At 55.5% G+C, this 19,661-nt stretch overlaps 1 protein-coding gene across 3 annotated transcripts in view; it reads left to right on the top strand.

Moving 5' to 3' along the window:
* Positions 1-19,661, top strand: part of RPTOR (regulatory associated protein of MTOR complex 1) — a 392,717-nt gene that overhangs the window by 336,174 nt on the left and 36,882 nt on the right. For all 3 annotated transcript variants that reach the window (XM_032241406.1, XM_032241407.1, XM_032241408.1), the window contains 2 exons: positions 6,559-6,677; positions 19,441-19,544. In XM_032241406.1, the coding sequence (XP_032097297.1) occupies positions 6,559-6,677; positions 19,441-19,544 (223 nt within the window). The remainder of the gene's footprint in view (positions 1-6,558; positions 6,678-19,440; positions 19,545-19,661) is intronic.

Raw genomic sequence — 19,661 nt, 5'->3', positions numbered from 1 at the left:
CCCTGTCTCCAGCACCTCCCCATCTTTCCCGGCCCCCCAGGAGCCCCATCCCCAGCGCCCTGCCTCCTCTGCCTTCCCCAGAGTGCTTGCACTGTCTCGCCCTCAGTCACGTGTTTCCCATCTCCCCTGTGCCAGTGAAGCCACTTGGCTGGTACTGTGCCTTCTTTCCATCACTGATGAAACCCAGGTTCTCCCTGCAGAGCCTGGCCCCTGGTGGGGGAAGGATAAGTGTTTGTGAGACTAAATGGGAGCCCAGGCTCAGCACTGCCTCAGGTTCTAGAATCTTCTTTGATGTTTCTATCCGGCTTGTTTCTCACTCAGCCCTTCGTCTGGCCTGACATCCCCAGGAAGCCTCTAAATCAATCCCTCCTGTTTACAGCACCCGTCCCACCAGGTCTCATTGCCCTGGGTCTTGCTCTCTGCAGACTGCAGCTGGGCAGGTCTCTTGCAAACCAGCTCCTCACTACCCTCAGGTGAAGCGTTCGTTAAAACCGCATTTCCTGTAGAGGCCGAACTGTGGCCTGACATTCAGAGCCTTCCCTCAGCCCCCCACCCCCATCTCAGCAGCAGCCGCTCCACTGTGCTCGCAGCACCCCTGGCTGGCCCTGGCCTGGCTCCTCTGCCATCCCTGCAGCTCAGAGCAGGACAGTCTTGCTGGGAGGCTCCGTGCTCCTCCCGCCTCCGAGGATCCCCATGTGACCCCACATATCAAAGCATGATGCCACCATTGTCACCACCACAGTCCCATAAAGTCGTATCTTGCTAACGTGTGGGCATGTGACACGGGCCTCACCTGTCCCGGGCCTCAGCCCATGTGTGTGCCCTCTGCACTTACCTGCGTTCCTGATGCCCACGGGTGGCTGTGGAGCTGCTCAGGATGGAAGGACTGCTGCAGAGGGTCTGTGGCCCGCATCCACACGTCCCGGGACTCAGCCTGAGGTGCCCTGCTCACCCCCAGACACCCACCCATGTGGCCCTGCCCCACATCACCCCGACGCTCGTCCATGCAGCCCCGGCTCCAGCTAGAGTGCAGTCCCATGGGGGACCACGCTGCTGTATGCTCCACCCGCCTTCCTCCCTAAAGGCGCATCGCAGCCAGAGTCCAGGCACACGCATTCAGAGAGGCAAGGCGGGAGTTAATCGTGGTCAGGACTCTGGTGGCCTGAGAGTGCTCTTCCCAAAATCAGTCTCATCCCCAGAGCGCTGGCGGGGACGCAGATCAGAGGCCTGGGCTAGACGGACCAGTTTTCACGACTGTGCTCAATACAGTGACATCATTGATGGTTTTGAAAATGTGTTACCATAGAAATGGATCCAGGATGGACTAGCAAAGGGGGTGGCGGGAAAGGAGCACAGCCCCGCGGAGTGCTGAGCTGGCCCTGCTGCAGCCGCGGGAAGCACCGCCCTCTCTCCCTGCTCACCAAGAGGAGGCGCTGAGAGCCCCACAGGCCGCCCATGCTCTCCATACCTGAACCCGGGACTCCGGGAGAGCTGGTGTCAGGTCCTGACCCTCCGCTTCATGCAGAATCAGAGCCAGAACGACTGCCCTTGGAGGAGAGAGGAGCCCAGAGACCCGAGCCCAGAAACGAGGGCACTGCCCAGACCCTGGGATACCCACAAAACAGTGGCAGCCCCTGCACCCCAGGCCTGCCCAGGCATCTTGGAGGTAACCACACACACTGCGGCCGGCTGCACTGCTGCCTCGGTGGTGTTCACAGGACAGGCCATAGCAACTGCTCTCCCTTCGTTTTTTTGGGGTTTTTTAGTGTTTCTTAGAGACGGGGTCTCACTATGTTGCCCAGGCTGGCCTCAAACCCCTGGGCTCGAGCAAACCTCCCACCTCACCCTCTTGAGTACCTACAACTCCAGCTTCCTTGCTTTTTTCCGAGGCATCCAGAAGCTGGAAGAGTCCTTCACAAGCCCTGCACACAGCTCTGGAGACCCCAGGAGTGAGTTCTGGCTGGGCCTTGAGCTCTGGGTTTCGGGTAGAGAAGGTGTTGGTTTCTGCCTTTGCAGAAAAAGAGCCTGGTGCTCGCTCAACCAGAAGAAAGTTAAGCACGGTTGTTGCTGAGGGAACTGCGCGCGTCCTGAGAGGAAGGCATCACGACCCAGGAATTTGATTCATTCTCGTTGGAAGACAGCGTGAGAAAATGAACAACACCGTTTTCCAGTGCTGCAAGATTAATTATGTTTTTAGAGCAAACGTCAGTGAGAGGTCATTATGAGGTTTGTCTCCAGGGGCGTTGAGGAGACGAAGGGGACGCGCTGCCCGCCTGGCCCTGGAGGTGCTGCTCCCCCGTGGACAGCTGCAGGGTGCACGGCTCTGGCCGGCCCAGGAGGAGGGGAAGGCAGAGCGGCTGGTCAGCGTGATTCTCCTAAATGCCACACAGAGTCGTGGGTGCAGCCCCAAAGGGACAGAAGTCACCCTTGGGCACCCAGGGACAGGAGGGGTCACAAGAAACAGGCCACTGCAGAAGCCCTCGGCCTGGAGCACTGGTTCCCCAGGACGGCAGAGGGTCTTGGCCCCCACAGACCGCGTGAGCACGTCCGAAGACGCAGCCTGCTGTGCCGACCCCCCAGCCGTGGAGCGGCGGCTGGCAGCTGTCGCCTGCAGAAACACTCTGTCTTCTCCGAGCTGCTCCGCCAGACTGGAAGCTTCTGGGATTCAGTCGGCCACAGAGCTCTGAGTAGATTTCCTTGGCTTGTATGCTGTTTGGAAGGTTGTGGCCATTGTTCTGAAAAATAACTGGAAAAAACATTCATTCAGATCTTTTATTGCTGTAGTCTAGACAGGAAAGTAGGTTCTCTGCACTCACGGGGAGTTCCATGAGTACCAGCGAGGGCCCTTTCCAAGCTCAGCCCCGACTCCCTGCAGGCAGGACCCGGGCGGCCCTGCCTCCTTCCCGGTGGACTTGGATCTCATGGGAAGCTCTGTATGGTCTGTTTTGGGGACCGGCAGATTCTAAAGCAGGACATTCGACATAACAGAGCCTGAGAGAAGACTGTGACCAACACAAGGAAAGATGTGAAATAGACTCGACCCCGCAACCACAGCCGAACGCTTTCTACTAGTGCACACTCGACACCTGCTGTCGCCAAAACACACCGGCAGAAATCACATCTTTTTCCCGTGGAGTCACAAACCATATTTTGGCTTTAATATTTAAAGTCAAAATCTGCAAGGTGGCAACAGTAGCGTCGTCCCTCGGTACATGTGGGGGACTCCAGGACCCCAAGGACCCAGGGCCCACGCCTTTCAGTCCTGCCAGGAAAGGCGTGACATTATGTGTCCCCCACATGTCCCCCACCGTGCCTGAATCACCGCTAGATTCCTTATAATGCCAAATACAGCGCAGATGGTGTGTAAACAGCTGTCACGTTCCATTATTTTCATTACTTTTTGTTTTGTTTTCACGTATTTTCAATCTGTGGTTGGTTGCACCGTGGATGGAGAGGGCCAAGTTAATAAAAATCAGCTTTTAAAAATTAACCTCAGTGGCAGCTGATGCGTCTCGCCCCTCCCTGCAGGGCCGACCAAATAGAAATCCGTTTTTAAAACTTAGAGGACAGTAGCAGCTAATATGTCTCACCCCGCTCCGTGCAGTGCCCCGCGGAGTGGCAGCGTCCTTTCCTAGAGGGTCCTGTGAAACCCTGACCTAGGCCCCCAGTGCCTGCATCTGTGGCCCCCACATCGTGGGGGAGGCCCGAGCAGCTGTCAGCTTGCACCCTCTGTGCACCCTGTCTGGGCCGCTGGGAGCAGGGAGCCTCCTGCCATGCCAGCCCTGGGTTCTGAGCTTCCCGGTACCCTGTTTGCAGGGGCCGTCCCCGCCCCCAGGTCTTGTGAGGAAGATTCTCATATAAGGCGGCTGTCCCCTCACAGCCCCTTCACCTGGCAGCTGAGCCTCACGGGGAGCTGCTTCAATGTCTCACTCAGCTGTGGAGAGCCCAGGACCCCAGAATAATCAAGGGGAGTGGGTCTTAGCCGGGCGGTCATAAGCAGGCATCTTACGGGGCCATCCTGCCATTCATGGTGGGGGTGCTGTGGAGCCAGGCGGCAGCGAGCCTCTTCACCAGTGAGGCCACATCTCCTCCTCACCAGGGCTTGTTGGGGGGGCGAGTTCAAAGTCAGATCTCCTAGCCCGCCCGCCCACTCTTTAAAAAAGTGAAGACGCAGCCATCGCCGACATCCTTGTGTGGCACAGAGCAGTTCCCAGGAGCCAGCGTCCGCTGCAGAAGAGACGGAGAGTTTAGGGAGTTCCCACAGAGTCTGGACCGATTTTGTGCTTCTGAGACTTGCCTGTGAATCCACACGGCTGTTCCAGAGCTGTGCACTCTGAGAGCTGGGAGGCTTCGGTTCTGTGCCACTGCAAGCGGCACAGGCCACGGCTGAGCAGAAGGCGCATCTGCTGCGCCGTGGCACCGAAGTCCAGGTGTGCTTGGGCCCAAGGCTCCCAGGACGTCCCCACTGCCTCCTGGGCTGCCAGGCCCACGTGTGCATGGGCAAGGCCCTCGGGGAGGGTGTTCCTGGAAGAATGCTTCCTTCGCTTGAAGGATGTAACGTTGCTCTGTGGGGTGGAACATGTTAGCTCCCGGAAGAGCCCCCAGCCTCTCACGATTCACGCCAGTGCGGGCAGTGCAGCAGCAGAGCGTGACATCCTGGATGGCAGCGAAGCTCTCGATTCCACACGGCTCCATCCTGGAGACACTCACTGCAGCATGCTCTCCTCGTGGGGCCTCCTTCCCTGACCTCTGCACTCATGGTGGGGGTGCACAGCCGGGTGGACACCGGCCGCCATACATGGAGCTGAAGTAGAGCCCGTCTTGGGCTCACGGAGCGGAGGCCGTAGGTGGAGGTGAGCCAGCGGTCGCAGGCATCTGGAACCACGCACCCCGTTACCTTTCGCACCCTGCCTCCATCTCTGTGGACTTGACCATGTCATTCCGCATGCGCAGCTGTGTTCCTGCAGTGACACGGGTCCTCAGCTGGCTTCCGATGCCTAAGCTCTTCCACAAACATTCAGGGGGCCTGGAATCACGCCGCAGCCCAAATCCTTTGAACCTCTATGAACAAGCACTTGCTTCTCAGCAAATTGTCTGGCTTCCCCCAAAATAAAGAAGATGGGGTTCTATGTGGATAGTTACCCCTTCAACTCCTAGCGCCAAGGGCAGGGCCCTGTCTGCCTCCGCCCCCAGGACAAAGCCTGGCAGGTAACTGGTGCTCCTGGCGCCCACACGCAAGGGAGGCGTGACCTGGCCCCACTCTGCCCTCCATGCTCAGTGCCTCTTATGAGCCCAGCCTTTGCTGGACCTGCTGACCCTACCAGGATTGCTGCTTCCCCTCTCAGCCTCTCTGGGTTCTGCAACCCCTGCTCCGTCAGCCTCCTCCCTGGTCTCAGCCAGTGCTAACTGCACCGGGCACCCACATGGCCCAGTGCCTGCCCCTCCCTTCTGGATTCCAAGCACTCATGGCCCCCACCCCGCAATCTCTGATTTGCTTCTGCAGGCTTCCATCGAGTGTCCCCTGAGGCTCCACGTCCCCATCACCTCCACATCCTGTTTCTCAAGTGTCTTAGATCTTGTGTGTGCTCCCCACCCTCACTCCACCCCTCTCTTGCCCAGAGAATGAGCCTCCTTCCCCTCCTTTGTGCCTCTTCCACGTGCCCAGCCCTCTGCAGACAGGAGTCAATCTGGTGCCTTCCTGAGTCTCCCTCAGGCCGCGCAGCGTCGTGGATGTGGCATGGCTCAAAGGTCTGACAGGTGTACGTTCACATCCTTCATCCTCTGGGCCTCACCTTCTTCGGTGACGCTGCGGCGACACCTGTCTGTAGGATTGCTGAGGAATTAGGTAGGACCAAGCAGCGGCACCCAGGGAGCCTCAGCCCTTCCCCCAAGGCCCATGACTCACCGTTGTTATTTATCCATGAGTCCAGGTCCCGGCTGGGTCCTGCCTTGTCTTTCTTTGTATACGAGCATGGAGCACAGGACCTTGCATCAAGTGTTGGATGAGTTGGGGGAAGCTTAGGGACATCGAGAGGCACATCAACCTTTCGTGAAGTCCCAGCATCTCAGAGCAGGGCCAGCACGTGTAGGTGGGGAGGAAGAGCTCTCCGGGTCACAGTGCACAGCAGCATGTGCTGAACGTGGGGCAGCGCAGACTCCATGCCGCATGCACCACTACCCGTGGACCACGGAGGCTTCTGGAAATCTAGGACGTGAGAGCAGATGCCCCTCCCTGAGCAGACACTCCTCCGGGGGTACGGTCATGCCCTCTGATCAGCTGAGACATTTCAAGGAAAGTTATACCCTTTCCAGCCCAGTTTTCCTTTTAGAAAGGTTCAGCCTCAGAAGATGAACTCGTGTGACCAAGCCCAGTGATCAGCCAGGATTCTTGAATCTTGGGACCCGTTGCCAGAATAACAAAATGGTGGCTTCCTGTAACCTCCACGCTTTAAAGCGACAATTCTGATACCAGCGTTAAGTTTTCAGGAAACGAAGCCGCCTTCGACGCCCCATCGGCAGCTGTTTTCTACTAAAACGTCCCCTGTTTCTCTCTTCTAGGCGTCTCCTTTAACAGCGTTTACACTCAGATCTGGAGAGTCCTGCTGCACCTGGCTGCCGACCCCTATCCCGAGGTCTCGGACCTGGCCATGAAGGTGCTCAACAGCATCGCTTACAAGGTATGTGCCGGGCGCTCTCACCGCCGCGCCCATGCTTCCGGCGCTCCGTCACCGGTATTCACGTGAGGAACCCCAGGCGTGCCCAGGTCCACACCACGGTTTAGAGAATAAACAAATGAGCGTCAGCAAACATCTTGAACCTGGAGATGTACAGCACACGCCAGACTCTGTGTGCAGCTCCCCTGTGGGCAGGGTGCTGGAGTTAACTCTCCTTGTCGAGGGAATCAGGTGAGGATTGCCATTATTTTTCAGGAGCCTCGTACTGTCTGGGTGAGCTACAGTGCTCGCCTTTCTTCCGTTTCCTTTCTTTCTTTACTTATTTATTTATAAGAGACAGGGTCTCCCTTTGTTGCCCAGGCTGGTCTTAAACTCCTGGGCTCAAAGGATCCTCCTGCCTCGGCCTTCCAAAGTGCTAGGATTACAAGCGTGAGCCACCGTGCCTGTGTTTTGTTTTTTTTAAGACAGAATCTCACTCTGTCCAGACTAGAATCCAGTGACCTGATCACAGCTCACTGTGGCCTCCAACTCCTGGGCTCAAGCAGTCCTCCCACCTCAGCCTCCCAAGTAGCTGGGAATACAGGTACACACCACCACACCCACCTAATTTTTAAATGTTTTATAAAGACAGGGTCTCAATATGTTCCCCAAGCTGGTCTCTAACGCCTCAGTTCGAGTGATCCTCCCACCTTGGCCTCCTGAAGTGCTGGGATTCCAGGCGTGAGCCACCACACCCAGACTTTCCTTCCGTGTCTGATAGCAGTAATTTTTCACTCATTCAGAACCCTTCTGGCTAAGGTTTCTTGTTCATGGCCATTCTAGCTAAAGGGAACTTTTCAAAGAACCAGCCTTTGGCTTCATTGGTTTTTCTCCGTTGTCTGTCTGTTTTCCGTTTTATTGATTGATGCTTTCATCGATAAAGCTTGCTTTCTTCTGCTTACTTTGAGTTTAATTTGCTCTTCTTCTCCTAGCTTCTTAAGGTAGAAGCAGAGGTCATTGATTTTAGTCCTTTCTCTTTGGGGACTGTAAACTCTTCTCAGTCCTTTTTTTTTTTTTTTTTTTTTTTTGAGACGGAGTTTCGCTTTTGTTACCCAGGAGTGCAATGGTGCGATCTCGGCTCACCGCAACCTCCGCCTCCTGAGTTCAGGCAATTCTCCTGCCTCAGCCTCCTGAGGAGCTGGGATTACAGGCACACGCCACCATGCCCAGCTAATTTTTTGTATTTTTAGTAGAGACGGGGTTTCACCATGTTGACCAGGATGGTCTCGATCTCTTGACCTCGTGATCCACCCGCCTCGGCCTCCCAAAGTGCTGGGATTACAGGCTTGAGCCACCGCGCACGACCCTCAGTCCTTTTTGGAGCTCTGAGCATTTGGCCTACTGCCTTCCTGCTGGTTTCTCTCTGCCTCATGGGTCGTCACTCTACCCACGAGCAGGTAAATACTTAGTCAAAGACCCCAGGGGCCTGCAGACCTTGGAAGCTTTCCCCTCTCCAGTACTCTGCCCTGCAGGCTCTCAGCACCGCAGCCTCCCCGGAGCCCTGGTCTCTGTCTCCGGTTCACTGAAAGCTTCTCCACACTGCAGCCTGGGCCTGCCTGAAACCGCTTGCAAGCCGTTTTCCGGGCCTGCTGTTTATTTCCCTTCTCTTGGGGATCCCAGGCCCACGATACCCAGCACCCAGCGTCTGAAAACAAGTGTTTGCGGTATTTTTTCTGGTGTTCTAGTTGCTTATGGATGTTGGATGAGATGATACGCGTGGAATTAAGTCGCTCATTATAGCACTTGGATTTTTTTGTAACTTTTTGATAAAATTTCGAAAGCCTGCAGAGAAGTTGCAGGGAAAGGTCGCCCTTGCCGTCCCGCGGCCTTCTCTATCTTCGTCGGACCCCGCCCCGGCGCCGCAGTTGGCTTGGGTCTCACGCTGCCAGGGGCTGCAGGGCTGAGGAAGCACAGCTCTCCATCCTTGTCCGTCACTTCTTCCAAATGGAACTGTCAAGCCCCCCTCTCATTTGCCGCGGCCTTCCAGGTCCCGGCTGGCATGGAGCCAGGGTCCCTGCAGCTCTTCATCTCCTGCTGCTACTGCACTTGCGTGGCTTTTGGGTCCTTCAACTAAGTTACTTCCCGCCGGTCTGGTTATATCTTACTCCGACAGAAATCACCTTACTGTCTGCAGAAGCTGCATCTTCAGTTCTTTTTTTTTTTTTTTTTTTTTTGAGATGGAGTATTGCTTGGTCACCAGGCTGGAGTGCAGTGGCACAATCTCGGCTCACAGCCACCTCCACCTCCCAGGTTCAAGTGACTCTCCTGCCTCACCCTCCTGAGTAGCTGGGATGACAGGCATGTGCCACCACGCCCAGCTAATTTTTATATTTTTAGTAGAGACAGGGTTTTACCATGTTGACCAGGATGGTCTCGATCTCTTGACCTAGTGATCTGCCTGCCTTGGCCTCCCAAAGTGCTGGGTTTACAGGCCTGAGTCACCTCGCCTGGCCTGTTCTTTGTAGTATCACAGGTAATAGTCACAGGTAGCCTATTGACCAACTTGGAAAGATCCAGGTTGTTTGATTAGGCCCTGGCCTCCCCTCCCCACAGCAGATCCCAGCTGCCTCCTGCACCACTGCGTCCTCACGGCAGGCTCCCTGCCACTCCCTTCGTCACCGCGTGGTGTGGCCAGCTGCACAGGCACCTGGCGATGTTCAGTCCCGTCAAGTTCCTTTTTTGTGTCACTGGCCTATTGAAACGAGCCAGTCAATTAAGTTAACGTTTTCCTTATGTCGTAGGAAAACTAAGAAAATGTATAATCCTTTGCTTTTAAACTAAGAATAGGATAAATACAAAAATAAAACTTAGGCTGAGTGCAGTGGCTCACACCTGCAGTCCCAGCACTTTGGGAGGCCGAGGCAAGGGGCTGGCTTGAGCCCACGTGTTTCAAGACCAGCCTGGGAAACACAGGGAAACCCCATCTCTACAAAATAGTAACAAGCTAGCCAGGCGTGGTGGCAGGCACCTGTGGTCGCCGCTACCCAGGGGGATGAGGCTGGAGGATCCCTTCAGCCCAGGAGCTCAAGACAGCAGTGAGCTGGGATTGTGCCACTGCACTTCAGCCTGGGTGGCAGAGTGAGACCCTGTCTTTTAAAAAAATGTTTAAAATATGTGTTTGTTACGTATTATGGTCTACGTAACAAACATTTTTGTGACCAAGAAGGAGAGGTAATAAAGTAATAGGAAGAAAATAAGGAAGAAAAGAAAGCCTTAGACTGCACGAGCGCCCCGGAAGAACCCACGGAGCCGCCAAGCCGAGCAGCAGGTTCCGAGGCGCCTCCGACGAGCTGAGGCTCTGGGAGGACTGGCACTGAGATTGCCGCATCTGCCTGCTGCGGGTCAGGGAAAATCAGTTCTCGCCACTTCCCACTGCCCTTTCAGACTCTAAATAGCCTCTACCATTTTTAGTTTAAAATTTCAAGGTTGGGTTTCAAATAGTCATTTTCACTCAAATAATTGTAAAAGCTTTTTATGAACATTAGTAAGTGGTTTAAGTTTTTGGAATTGGTATAGAAAGTAGAGGCTGGCGGCTCGCCGTCCCTGCAGGCAGCTCTCTCACACAGGGGTGTCTGGGGGCCTCTTCCCTTCTCTTGGAGACACAGGACTCTGTGGCCGTGGCCCCCTTGCTCTGTCCTGACTGTTCACGTGGATCCAGTGCTCTTTAGGAGCCTTGATCCTTTTCCCCAATTAGTTTAGCTTCTTGGGCGTTTTGGTCATGATTAAATCGGTATTCAACCTATTCAAGTTTATTCTTCAGTGGCTTTTGTGTGTTTAGCCTTACTAAAAATTTAGCCTGAATTATTTTAAACCATAATCCCGGTGTTTAATCTTGAAATATAAGGACTGTTACGTGCATTCCTGTGGGCGTGGCCTCCAGCTGATAAACAGCTCCTCCTAGGAAGCTCTCGAGTGTGCACAGCACAGGAGGCTCTGCTCTCTGCTCTGCCACACGCATCCTAGCACAGCCTCCGCAACCCGGGCCCTTTTGGATTGTGTGGCACATAGCCTGGCCGGACGGCCGGCCCCCCCGCCACCCGCGGTAAGGCAGTTAGGCATCTTGCGTGTACCTTTCATGTTAGGGTATAGCAACTTGAATGCAGGGCCTTGTTGTGCTATCTGATCGAGCCCCGGGGACCCCCATAAAAGTGGCGTTTGCTTTCTGTGCCTGCTTTGCTGTTCTAGAATGGCACACAGACCCCAAGGCACCTGGCCATCACTCCAGCAGACACACCACAGCCAGAGGGGTGGAGAGCAAAGTCAAGAAAAGGCGTCAGCGAGAGACCTCGCTATGCATAGCACAAGGCAGCGTGTGTGTGTGTGTGTGTGTGTGTGTGTGTCTGAGTGTACGTACGTGTGTGTGGGTTTAAGAGTAAACATTGCTACTAAAGCATTTGGAAGCATAAATCTTTCTTGTCTTCATTTTAATTTCAAGAAATGCCTTGTTTTCCTGCTCTAGGAGCTGAAGGGATTATATTTCATTTTACAGAGAAACGAGCCTATTTTAGATATTTAACTCTGAAGCCAAATTTTTGTTCATCAGAGTCTAAAACAGCCTTATTACTCTGGTATGCCCCATAGAATTCTATATTCAAATATAGACGTTGCCACGAGCTCTGTATGGGAGAACCCACACAGCTCCGGAGCTCTGCTCTAATTTCATGGATTTATAATGCATTTCTGTTTTCATTCCATGGGCTTGGGGTTTTTATTTTGCTCTTAGTTTTCTTTTCCCTTGGTTTGGTTTTGGGGTTTTTGTTGTTTTTGAGACGGGGTCTTGCTCTGTCACCCAGGCTGGAGTTCAGGGGTCCAGTCATGGGTACTGCAGCCTCGACCTCCTAGGCTAAAGCAGTCCTCCCACCTCAGCCTCCCAAGTAGCTGGGACTACAGGCGTGCACCACGCTTAGCTAATTTTTGTATTTTTTGTAGAGATGGGGTTTCATTATATTGCCTAGGCTGGTCTCAGACTCCTAGGCTCAAGTGATTCACCCGCATTGCCCTCTCAGAATGCCAGGATTACAGGCATGCGCCACCGCACCTGGGCTGCTTTTAGTTTTTTTTAAAGGAAAATTTCAGACTACGTAGAAGTAGAAAGAAGAGACTTTCGCCCCTCAGGAGGCTGCCGGTGGCCCCAGCAGCCCTCGCCTCAGTGGATTTAGGACAACACCAAGCAAGAACCTTCAAGCCACAGATGGTCACCTGTCAGGGCATGCGTGCTCATGATCACTGCTTATGTTATTTATAAGAAAACGTGTGAGCGTAAATGTAGACTCACCTAGAAGTACCACTGCAGCCTTTTGAAGCTGTGAAGAGTGTGTGTGTGTGTGTGTGCGCGCACGTGTGTGTGTGTGTGCACGCGCGCATGCATGTGCACGCTGGCCGCTGCCTCCATTGCAGGACTCATGCGTGCAGGCAGAGATGAGAAATTAGTGCACTTAACAAAAGGTCAGATTGCTGCCAATGGCAGCTTATCTTGGAGTGGCTGCTGCCATGATGCCAGCTACAGCTGGAGAGGCACAGGCAGGGCCACGTGCTCCGTGCAGCTAGCAGGAGCCAGGAACAGGTGGAATCCCCACCCCCTTCCAAGCTGACAGGGTGGGAGCCTCATGCTCTGCAGGTGCAGCTGCAGCCACCCAGCCCCAGGCCTGGACCCAGGCATCTCTGTGCTCTTGGGGGCCAGGAGCAGGCAGGAACCCCACCCTCCCAGGCAGAGCTGCAGCCACCTAGCCATGACTCCAAACCAGGCATCTCTGTGCTCTCAGGGGCCCAGGAAGCACCCTACTCCCACAGGCTTAGAACTGCCTGCTCCTGCTGCCCAACCTCTCCCTGCTCCTGATACCCACTTCAATCTTGAAGAAAAGTTGAGGCTGAGCCCTGACACTGTCAAAACCTGCTGGCTGTGCACACGCTCGGGGCAGTGCCGACATGCCAGCTGCCTGCTGCCTCAGCATCCTCCAGACTTTGGGCACCAATGAGCATAGGAGGAAGGCCAAGCATGGGGACTGAGGCCAGTTTGGCACTGGCCTGCAGGTGCTCCTCAGCACAATCAGCCTGGGCGCCATGGATGATGGCCGGAGGCAGACAGGAAGGGGCAGGTCCCCAGTGAAGGGCCACCTTCAAGCCAGGGATGGCCTGAAGCCTGGGGGCTGGGCTGATGGACCAGAATGGGAACTCATGGTGCTTTTTCCAAGCCCACCCATGGCTGCCCACGAACCTGTCAGCACACACTTCCTCCCTTGTGAAGCCATAAAAACCATGGACTCAGCCAGACTCGAGGAGATGATGGATGACCTGCCTGCGGAGAGGAGCTACCCACTCCAGGGTCTCTTCTCTGCAGAGAGCTGAACATTCGTCAGGACAACCTGCCTGTGGAGAGGAGCTACCCACTGCTCATCAGGATAAACTCCCTGTGGAGAGGAGCTACCGACTGTGGATCTCCTCTGAGCTGTTCTGTTGCTCAATAAAGCTTCTCTTCACCTTGCTCACCCTCCATTTGTCTATGTACCTCATTCTTCCTGGACGCAGGACAAGAACTTGGGACCTGCCAAATGGCAGAGCTACAAGATCTATAACAAAAACAGGGCTGAAACATGCCCCTTGCTTGCCACATTGCAGATGACAAGGAGAGAAGAGCTGCAGCCCTTCAGGGAACCCAGACCTAGGAGCTCCCCAAGATAGGGCTGTGACACCCTCTCTGGGGCTCAGTAGTTCCTGGCGTCTCCAAGCTTCCAGGTGCCACTGCATTCCCCAGTGCCAGCTGTGGAAGCTGCTTACAGTACACTGGGTCCAGCCACAGCCTTGCAGGGAGCTGACACCCATGCCATGCCTGGAGCTGCCCACCCCGCTGCAGCCAGCATGTGTCTGTGCACAGTGCATAGGCCCCACACTCTTACACCACTCACTGCTCTGCCTGGCTTGCCTTTGCCAGGTGTGCGATTCAGGCCAGTAGCGTGAGCCAAGCACAGCCTGCCAGGCCGAAGGGGTGGAAGAAGACAGCGGGTCGAAGTAAAAACTCGGGCAAAGGGACCACCAGCCACAGGAGTTTCTGGCTGGTGAAGTGACACCCCAAGGATCCCATGACCTTCATGACTGATAAAGAAAATAAAGATCGGCTAGGTGTGGTCGCTCACACCTGTAATCCCAGGACTTTGGGGGCCTGAAGCAGGCAGATCACTTGAGGCCAGGAGTTCAAGACCAGCCTGCCCAACAGTCTCTACTAAAAATACAGAAACTGGCTGGGTGTGGTGATGCACTCCTACAGTCCCAGCTACTCAGGAAGCTGAGGCACAAGAATCACTGGAACCCAGTAGGTGGAGGTTGCAGTGAGCTGAAATTGCACCACTGCACTCCAGCCTGGGCAAGACTCCGTCTCAAAAAAATAAAGAGAGAAAAAATAAAGAAAAGAAAAATGGAAATACCCAGGAACGCTTATTCAAAAGCACGAAACATCCTAAGCCTGATGCCTGGCTTCATGCTTTTGTGGCGTGAGTTACTTTTAGATAGGTTTTTTTTTTTGAGACAGATTTTCACTCTGTGACCCATGCTGGAGTGCAGTGGTGCAGTCTTGGCTCACTGCAACCTCCATCTCCTGGGTTCAAGCAATTTTTCTGCCTCAGCCTCCTGAGTAGCTGGGATTACAGGCACCTGCCACCATACCCGGCTAGTTTTTGGATTTTTAGTAGAAATGGGGTTTCACTATGTTGGCCAGGCTAGTCTCGAACTCCTGACCTCAAGTGATCCACCTGCCTCAGCCTCCCAAGGTGCTGGGATTACAGGCATGAGCCACTGCACTTGGCCATGGGTAGGTTTCTTTTAAAATCACATTGTCATGCCAGAATTTTCTCTCCTCCTACTTGACAGGATCTCTTAGAACCCAGAGAGCCTGTCTATTCTCTGTTCTCTCAAACTGCCTGAATCGTCAGGACTTCTTAATTCAGCATGTTTACAATCAGCCTGTAGACCAAAGTAGTTCTGCAATTGCTGAAATTCCCTTTACCTCTGAAATTTCTCTTCCAGTGACCTCGCCGATATGCATATAGATACTCTGATTGCTTTTTCGTCTCATCACACAGTACTTCCTTAACTGAGACAGATGGCTCACTGTTGTTGCCGTCACCCCTCCCTCCGGAACCATACCTCTCTGAAGCCATCGGGCTCTCTCCCAACTCAGGGCCCCTCGGAATCGTGAGCTCAACCTCCGACCCCTGAAGACCGCACTACCCATCCCACCCCTGCCTGGTTTCAGAGGTGGCCCTGCTGCCTGGAAGTGTCCAGCCGCCTCTCAGGGGCGTGCACGCCCTCTGCATCCTCAGCAAGCGTTCGCCTCACCTGTCTTCTCAGTTCCCACACCTCCACCCAAAGGAGGAACGCTCAGAACTGTGGGAAGAGCTGCCCCAGGAATGTGGCATGCCAGCAGCACCAATGAGTGTGAGCAGCCTGGCACACACGTCGCGTCTTCGGCCTGAAAGCACTTCATGAGCATGCTCATCCCCTTCACTGTAGACCTGGGGGAGCAAGGGCAGTGTCAGCCTGGACTAGCGGAGCTACAGAATGAGACGTGGCCCTGCCTTGGAGCCATGCTGCCCGACGCCAGCCCGTGGGCCCCTGCCCAGCTGGAGCAGAAGCGCCCCTGGATAGCCCTGTTCCACCCCAGAGGTGCAGACTCCATGCTCTGGGGCAGCAGCTGGGAATGTGTTCTCTCAGACTCTACTGTGAAGCTCCGGGCAGTGGCTGCCCCCACAGGCACCCCCACGGGGGCTCATAGCCACGAGGCACTAGGGTGGCTCTTGGGGCCTGGGGCTCCTTCAGGCAGGGATGGCACCAGCTTTGCCCTGAGCCCCTGTTCTAGCTTTGCTAGCTTTCAGCCAGTGACTTCGTGCCTCTCAGCTTGCATTTCCCCATCTATAAAACTGGGATCAGTGTATGACCCCCCACGCTGCCAGGGCCGTTGTAAGAAGTACAGAGCCCCATCCCCCGTCCCTGTGCCGGGCCTGTGCAGAGGGCTTCGTCCAGCGACCTGCATTGCCAGCATTCGTGTCTGCGTCACCGTCAGCTCCTTGGCCATCTCACCATCCTCTGTGGGAAAGGGGCCACGGCAGCTCCAGGAGAACCTCCAGAACCTTCCCACGCACCCAGGTCTGAGGAGGGAGGGGGCTGGTGGACTGAGACACCTCAGCCTCCCCCGACGGGGAGTTCTCTTCTGCAGCACCCAGGACCGAGAGCACCGCGACCCCAGGTGACACTTCCTTCAGGCTTGGTTTGTAACTAATGGGCAGCTGGTTAGAGTCACCATGTTGCTTTCACAGAATAACACCTAGGACTGACTTTTCCGAAAGAAAAGTTTGTATGATTTATCTAGGAAATGCAGTTTGCGGAAACATGACTTTGAGAAATAGCAGCACACGCTTTTACAGGTGTTTCTTCTCCTCAGCCAAGCAGCCGGCAGTCTCTGTGTTATTCTTAGACCAAAAGTGCCGCTGGATAATCCTCTGGGAATCCCTTTTTAAGAGTTTCTCACACATGAATCCAGATCCTCGATATAAAATTAACAGGAACATTTCTTAAATACTCCGCTTCCTCCCAAGATAGAGCAGCCAGCAGCTGATGCTGGCATCCTCAGCCCTGGCTGTGTCAAGATCCAGTGGGAAAATTCACTGTCCAAGTCTCTGAAATGTACGGTATTTTTATCTGTGTTGGATCAGACATCCCGTGTCCTTGTGAGGTGGCGCCCCCGGAACGTGGGTCTCATTCCAGTCCCCGCTCCCCGAGCTGCGCAGAGGCAGGGATGGGTAGGAGACACCCACGGCTCCATCTTCAGAGAGTGTTTATGCAGAGACTGTCGACTGAGAATTCGACCGTGAGCAAAGGTGGATTTGTCACCGCTGCAGGCTAGCTTGTCTTGTAGCACAGCTGCCGTCCTCTCTGGACTCAGACCCCACAGAGGGAGTGTTTGCACACACTTGACTTCCGTAGGCTGCGAGTGAGCCAGGGTCCCGGGGGTGTACATGCTGAGAAGGGCACTGTGTCCTGGAGGCAGGCCAGGGCCCACTGAGGCCGCACTCACCCTCCGGCGCGCATCTCCAAACCCGGCCTCTGCCAGCGCCATGCCTTCTGTGTTCACCCTTCCTAGTGCTGCGCTCTCTCAGATGATGGCAGGGGCCATGCAGAAAGGACCCGCCCTGGTCCTCCTCTGCCCCCGTCCCAGCCGCACCCCGCAGCCCCTGCTTACTGAGCTCCCCATCCTCACACCGCACCACAGGCAGGCCGGTCAGCAGGTCACCTCCCTGAGGGACGTGCCGCTCACTTCCAGAGCCTCAGCCCCCACCCAGCACAGTCAACGCTGATAGATGTTTGTTGAACAATTAGGAAGTGGGCAGCTAGAGGACGCTTCCCCCCCCCAGCCACGCCCTGTGGTCTCTGCACCAATCCGAGAGCATCTCCTGAGCCAGGAGTGTGCCCATTTCTCACGGGAGCTCCAGCAGTGGGGGAAAGTCAGTTCTGTGACAGCAGCCATGTGAGAGCAGGTCTCATCTTGCCCCAGGGGCTGCGTGAATTCATGCCACAGGCTGGATCAGTTCCCTTCCCAGAAGGGTGGGCAGAACAGAGGGTTCGTCAGGAGCCACAGTCTCCCGTGGGTACTTCCGTGCAGGGTGGCAGGGGTGGGTGCTGCACAGACCCTGGGCAGCTGAGCAGGACGCCTGGGGGCTCCTGAGTCACCAGCCCCAGCCCAGCAGTGCTCGTGAGCATCTGAGCGTGTGTGGGTTTTGCTGAAGGCTCCATTTCAACTCCAGAAGTTTCTGTCTTCCCCGTCACCTCCCACTGTTTTTCCAGACATTCTGAGAAGGCGCATGTTAAGTTTAGAGTGGAAAAGTTTCTTTTCTCTTTTTAGACTTTTGAAGGGATCATATGTCTCTCAGGTTTTGTGGGGTGGTTGTGTGTGCCTAGGGCAAGCTGAATAGTTTAATATCAAAACAAAACAAGCTCAGAAAGAGCATGTATTACTCTTGTCATTTAAAAAATAGGAACATTGTTTAAAGACTAGTTGTGGTTCCATTTCCCTGCTCTTTGCGTTTTGAAGGGAGGAGCAATGTGGAAATGCCAGTGACACCTGAGTGAAGTCTTTAGGGTGGTTTTGCTTCCCTTGGTTTTCTGTTGGCTGAATTGCAGGTACAAGGTTCCTAATTTCTAAGTGACTGATTAAAAGCTGTGAGGCAGTGCAGGGCCCCGTGTGGGTGCAAGCCTGCAGGATGGGGTTCTGGCTGGCTGGAGCGCAGCCGGGATGGGCCGGCGTTCAGGGAATGGCTTGTGCCCGCAGCATCAGTGGACGCCTGCATGGAGCAGCTGGCCCTGTCCTCCTGACACAGAGGAGGTTGTCCCGGCACCATCAGGCCCCTTCTGAACACACACAACCTCTGGGGTCCAGAACCCAGCAGGACCTGCGGCCCCACACTGCGCATTGCGCTCAGAACAAAGCAGCCCCGGAGCACCCAGGCCATCGTGAGGTCCTGTCGGCAGACGAGCAGCGCACGCTCTGGCTTGCCGACAGCTGGTCTCCAGATCCACAGAAAACCCTATTTCAAAATCAAAGCAAAACCACTTCCTCCGTTTGTGCCAGGCTCAAGCTGGCACAAAGCTTTTTCCATGGTAGAATTTCAAGTCCTGCAGGTGTCTGTGGCTGGAGGCTCAGAGAGCCCAGGGTCTCAGCTTCATCCGCAGACGGCTGCATTGAAGGGGTTGTTTGGAGCCTCGTGCTGCCTGCTAGGCTCTGCCAGCTGTGCACCACCCTGCTTCCCACCTGCCAGGAGCAGCCGCCCCTCCCCCTGCCAGTGCCAACTCCTGGGAGCAACCGTCCCCTCCCCCACCAGCGCCCTCTCCCCAGGGCAGATTGTGGCCACGTCTGTCCTGGAGATGAAGGTGTCTGGTCAGTGCAGCGTGCCCGGCACTACCCGTACACACCCATGAGGAAGGACCACCACAGCCCCTCAGCAGGAGGGTGTTCAGGGCAGTCTTGAGTTCCAGGCCCCATCACAGCCCAGGCGGCAGAGCCCTTCTGCAACGGGAGAGAACCCAAGCCCCCCGCCATCATTCCCTGACTCTCCTGTGCCCTGGGCGGCTTCCGTGGCCTCCTGAGGAACACGGGGGGCCTCGGGCTGCTAGCAGTTTTCCACCCCGTGCTCACTAGCCAGGTCCCTGACCCTCCAGGAACACCACTGCCACCTGGCTCTGGAAAGAGCATGGATGGCAGATTCCTCCCCAGGCCTCAACTCAGCTTCTGACCCGAGAGCTGAGGTGTTGAGGGAATTGGACTCAAAGCCGGAGCGGTGCAGAGGCCCGGCCTCAGGCGAGGGGGAGGACGCCGAGGCTGCCTGGGAGTCGCCCCCCAGCAGGGAAGGTGAGGAAGGTGGGCCACTGTCCTCAGAGGCTTCAGGCCCTGACCCCCTCAGGAGCCTCAGGCAGAACTTCCTCCCCAGGTGCCCTGGTCCACACAGCCATGCCAGGCTTGCCCACCAGGTGCCACTCCTGGAAGAGGAAAGAATGTCACTTGAGCTCCAGGGCTGCATTTGGGGGAAATCCAGCTGAGGCCTTCCATTGGTGTTGGCAGCTCCTCAGCCAAAGGCCTCTTCTGCAGCTCGGAAACAGCTCCATGCAGCCGTCAGCCTCACTTTGTATGACGGCCTCCATGGAGCATGTCCGATCTGACCTTCACGCCCCATGCCTTTGCCTCTAGGCCACCGTGAACACCCGGCCGCAGCGCATCCTGGACACCTCCTCCCTCACGCAGTCGGCCCCCGCCAGCCCCACCAACAAGGGCGTGCACATCCACCAGGCGGGGTAAGTGCCACCCGCACAGCCTGTGGTCTGTAGTGGTGGCTGGGGTCCCACGGGCTAGGCTCTCCCTGAGCCTCCTCCTCCCTGCCCTGGCTTGCTTCATCCCCTCCACCCTCCCTA

The sequence above is a fragment of the Sapajus apella genome, unplaced genomic scaffold (assembly GCF_009761245.1).
Source record: "Sapajus apella isolate SASKATOON/1434 unplaced genomic scaffold, GSC_monkey_1.0 scaffold48, whole genome shotgun sequence".
In the NCBI taxonomy this organism is placed as follows: Eukaryota; Metazoa; Chordata; class Mammalia; order Primates; family Cebidae; genus Sapajus; species Sapajus apella.
This window is presented reverse-complemented; position numbering and strand designations above follow the sequence as displayed.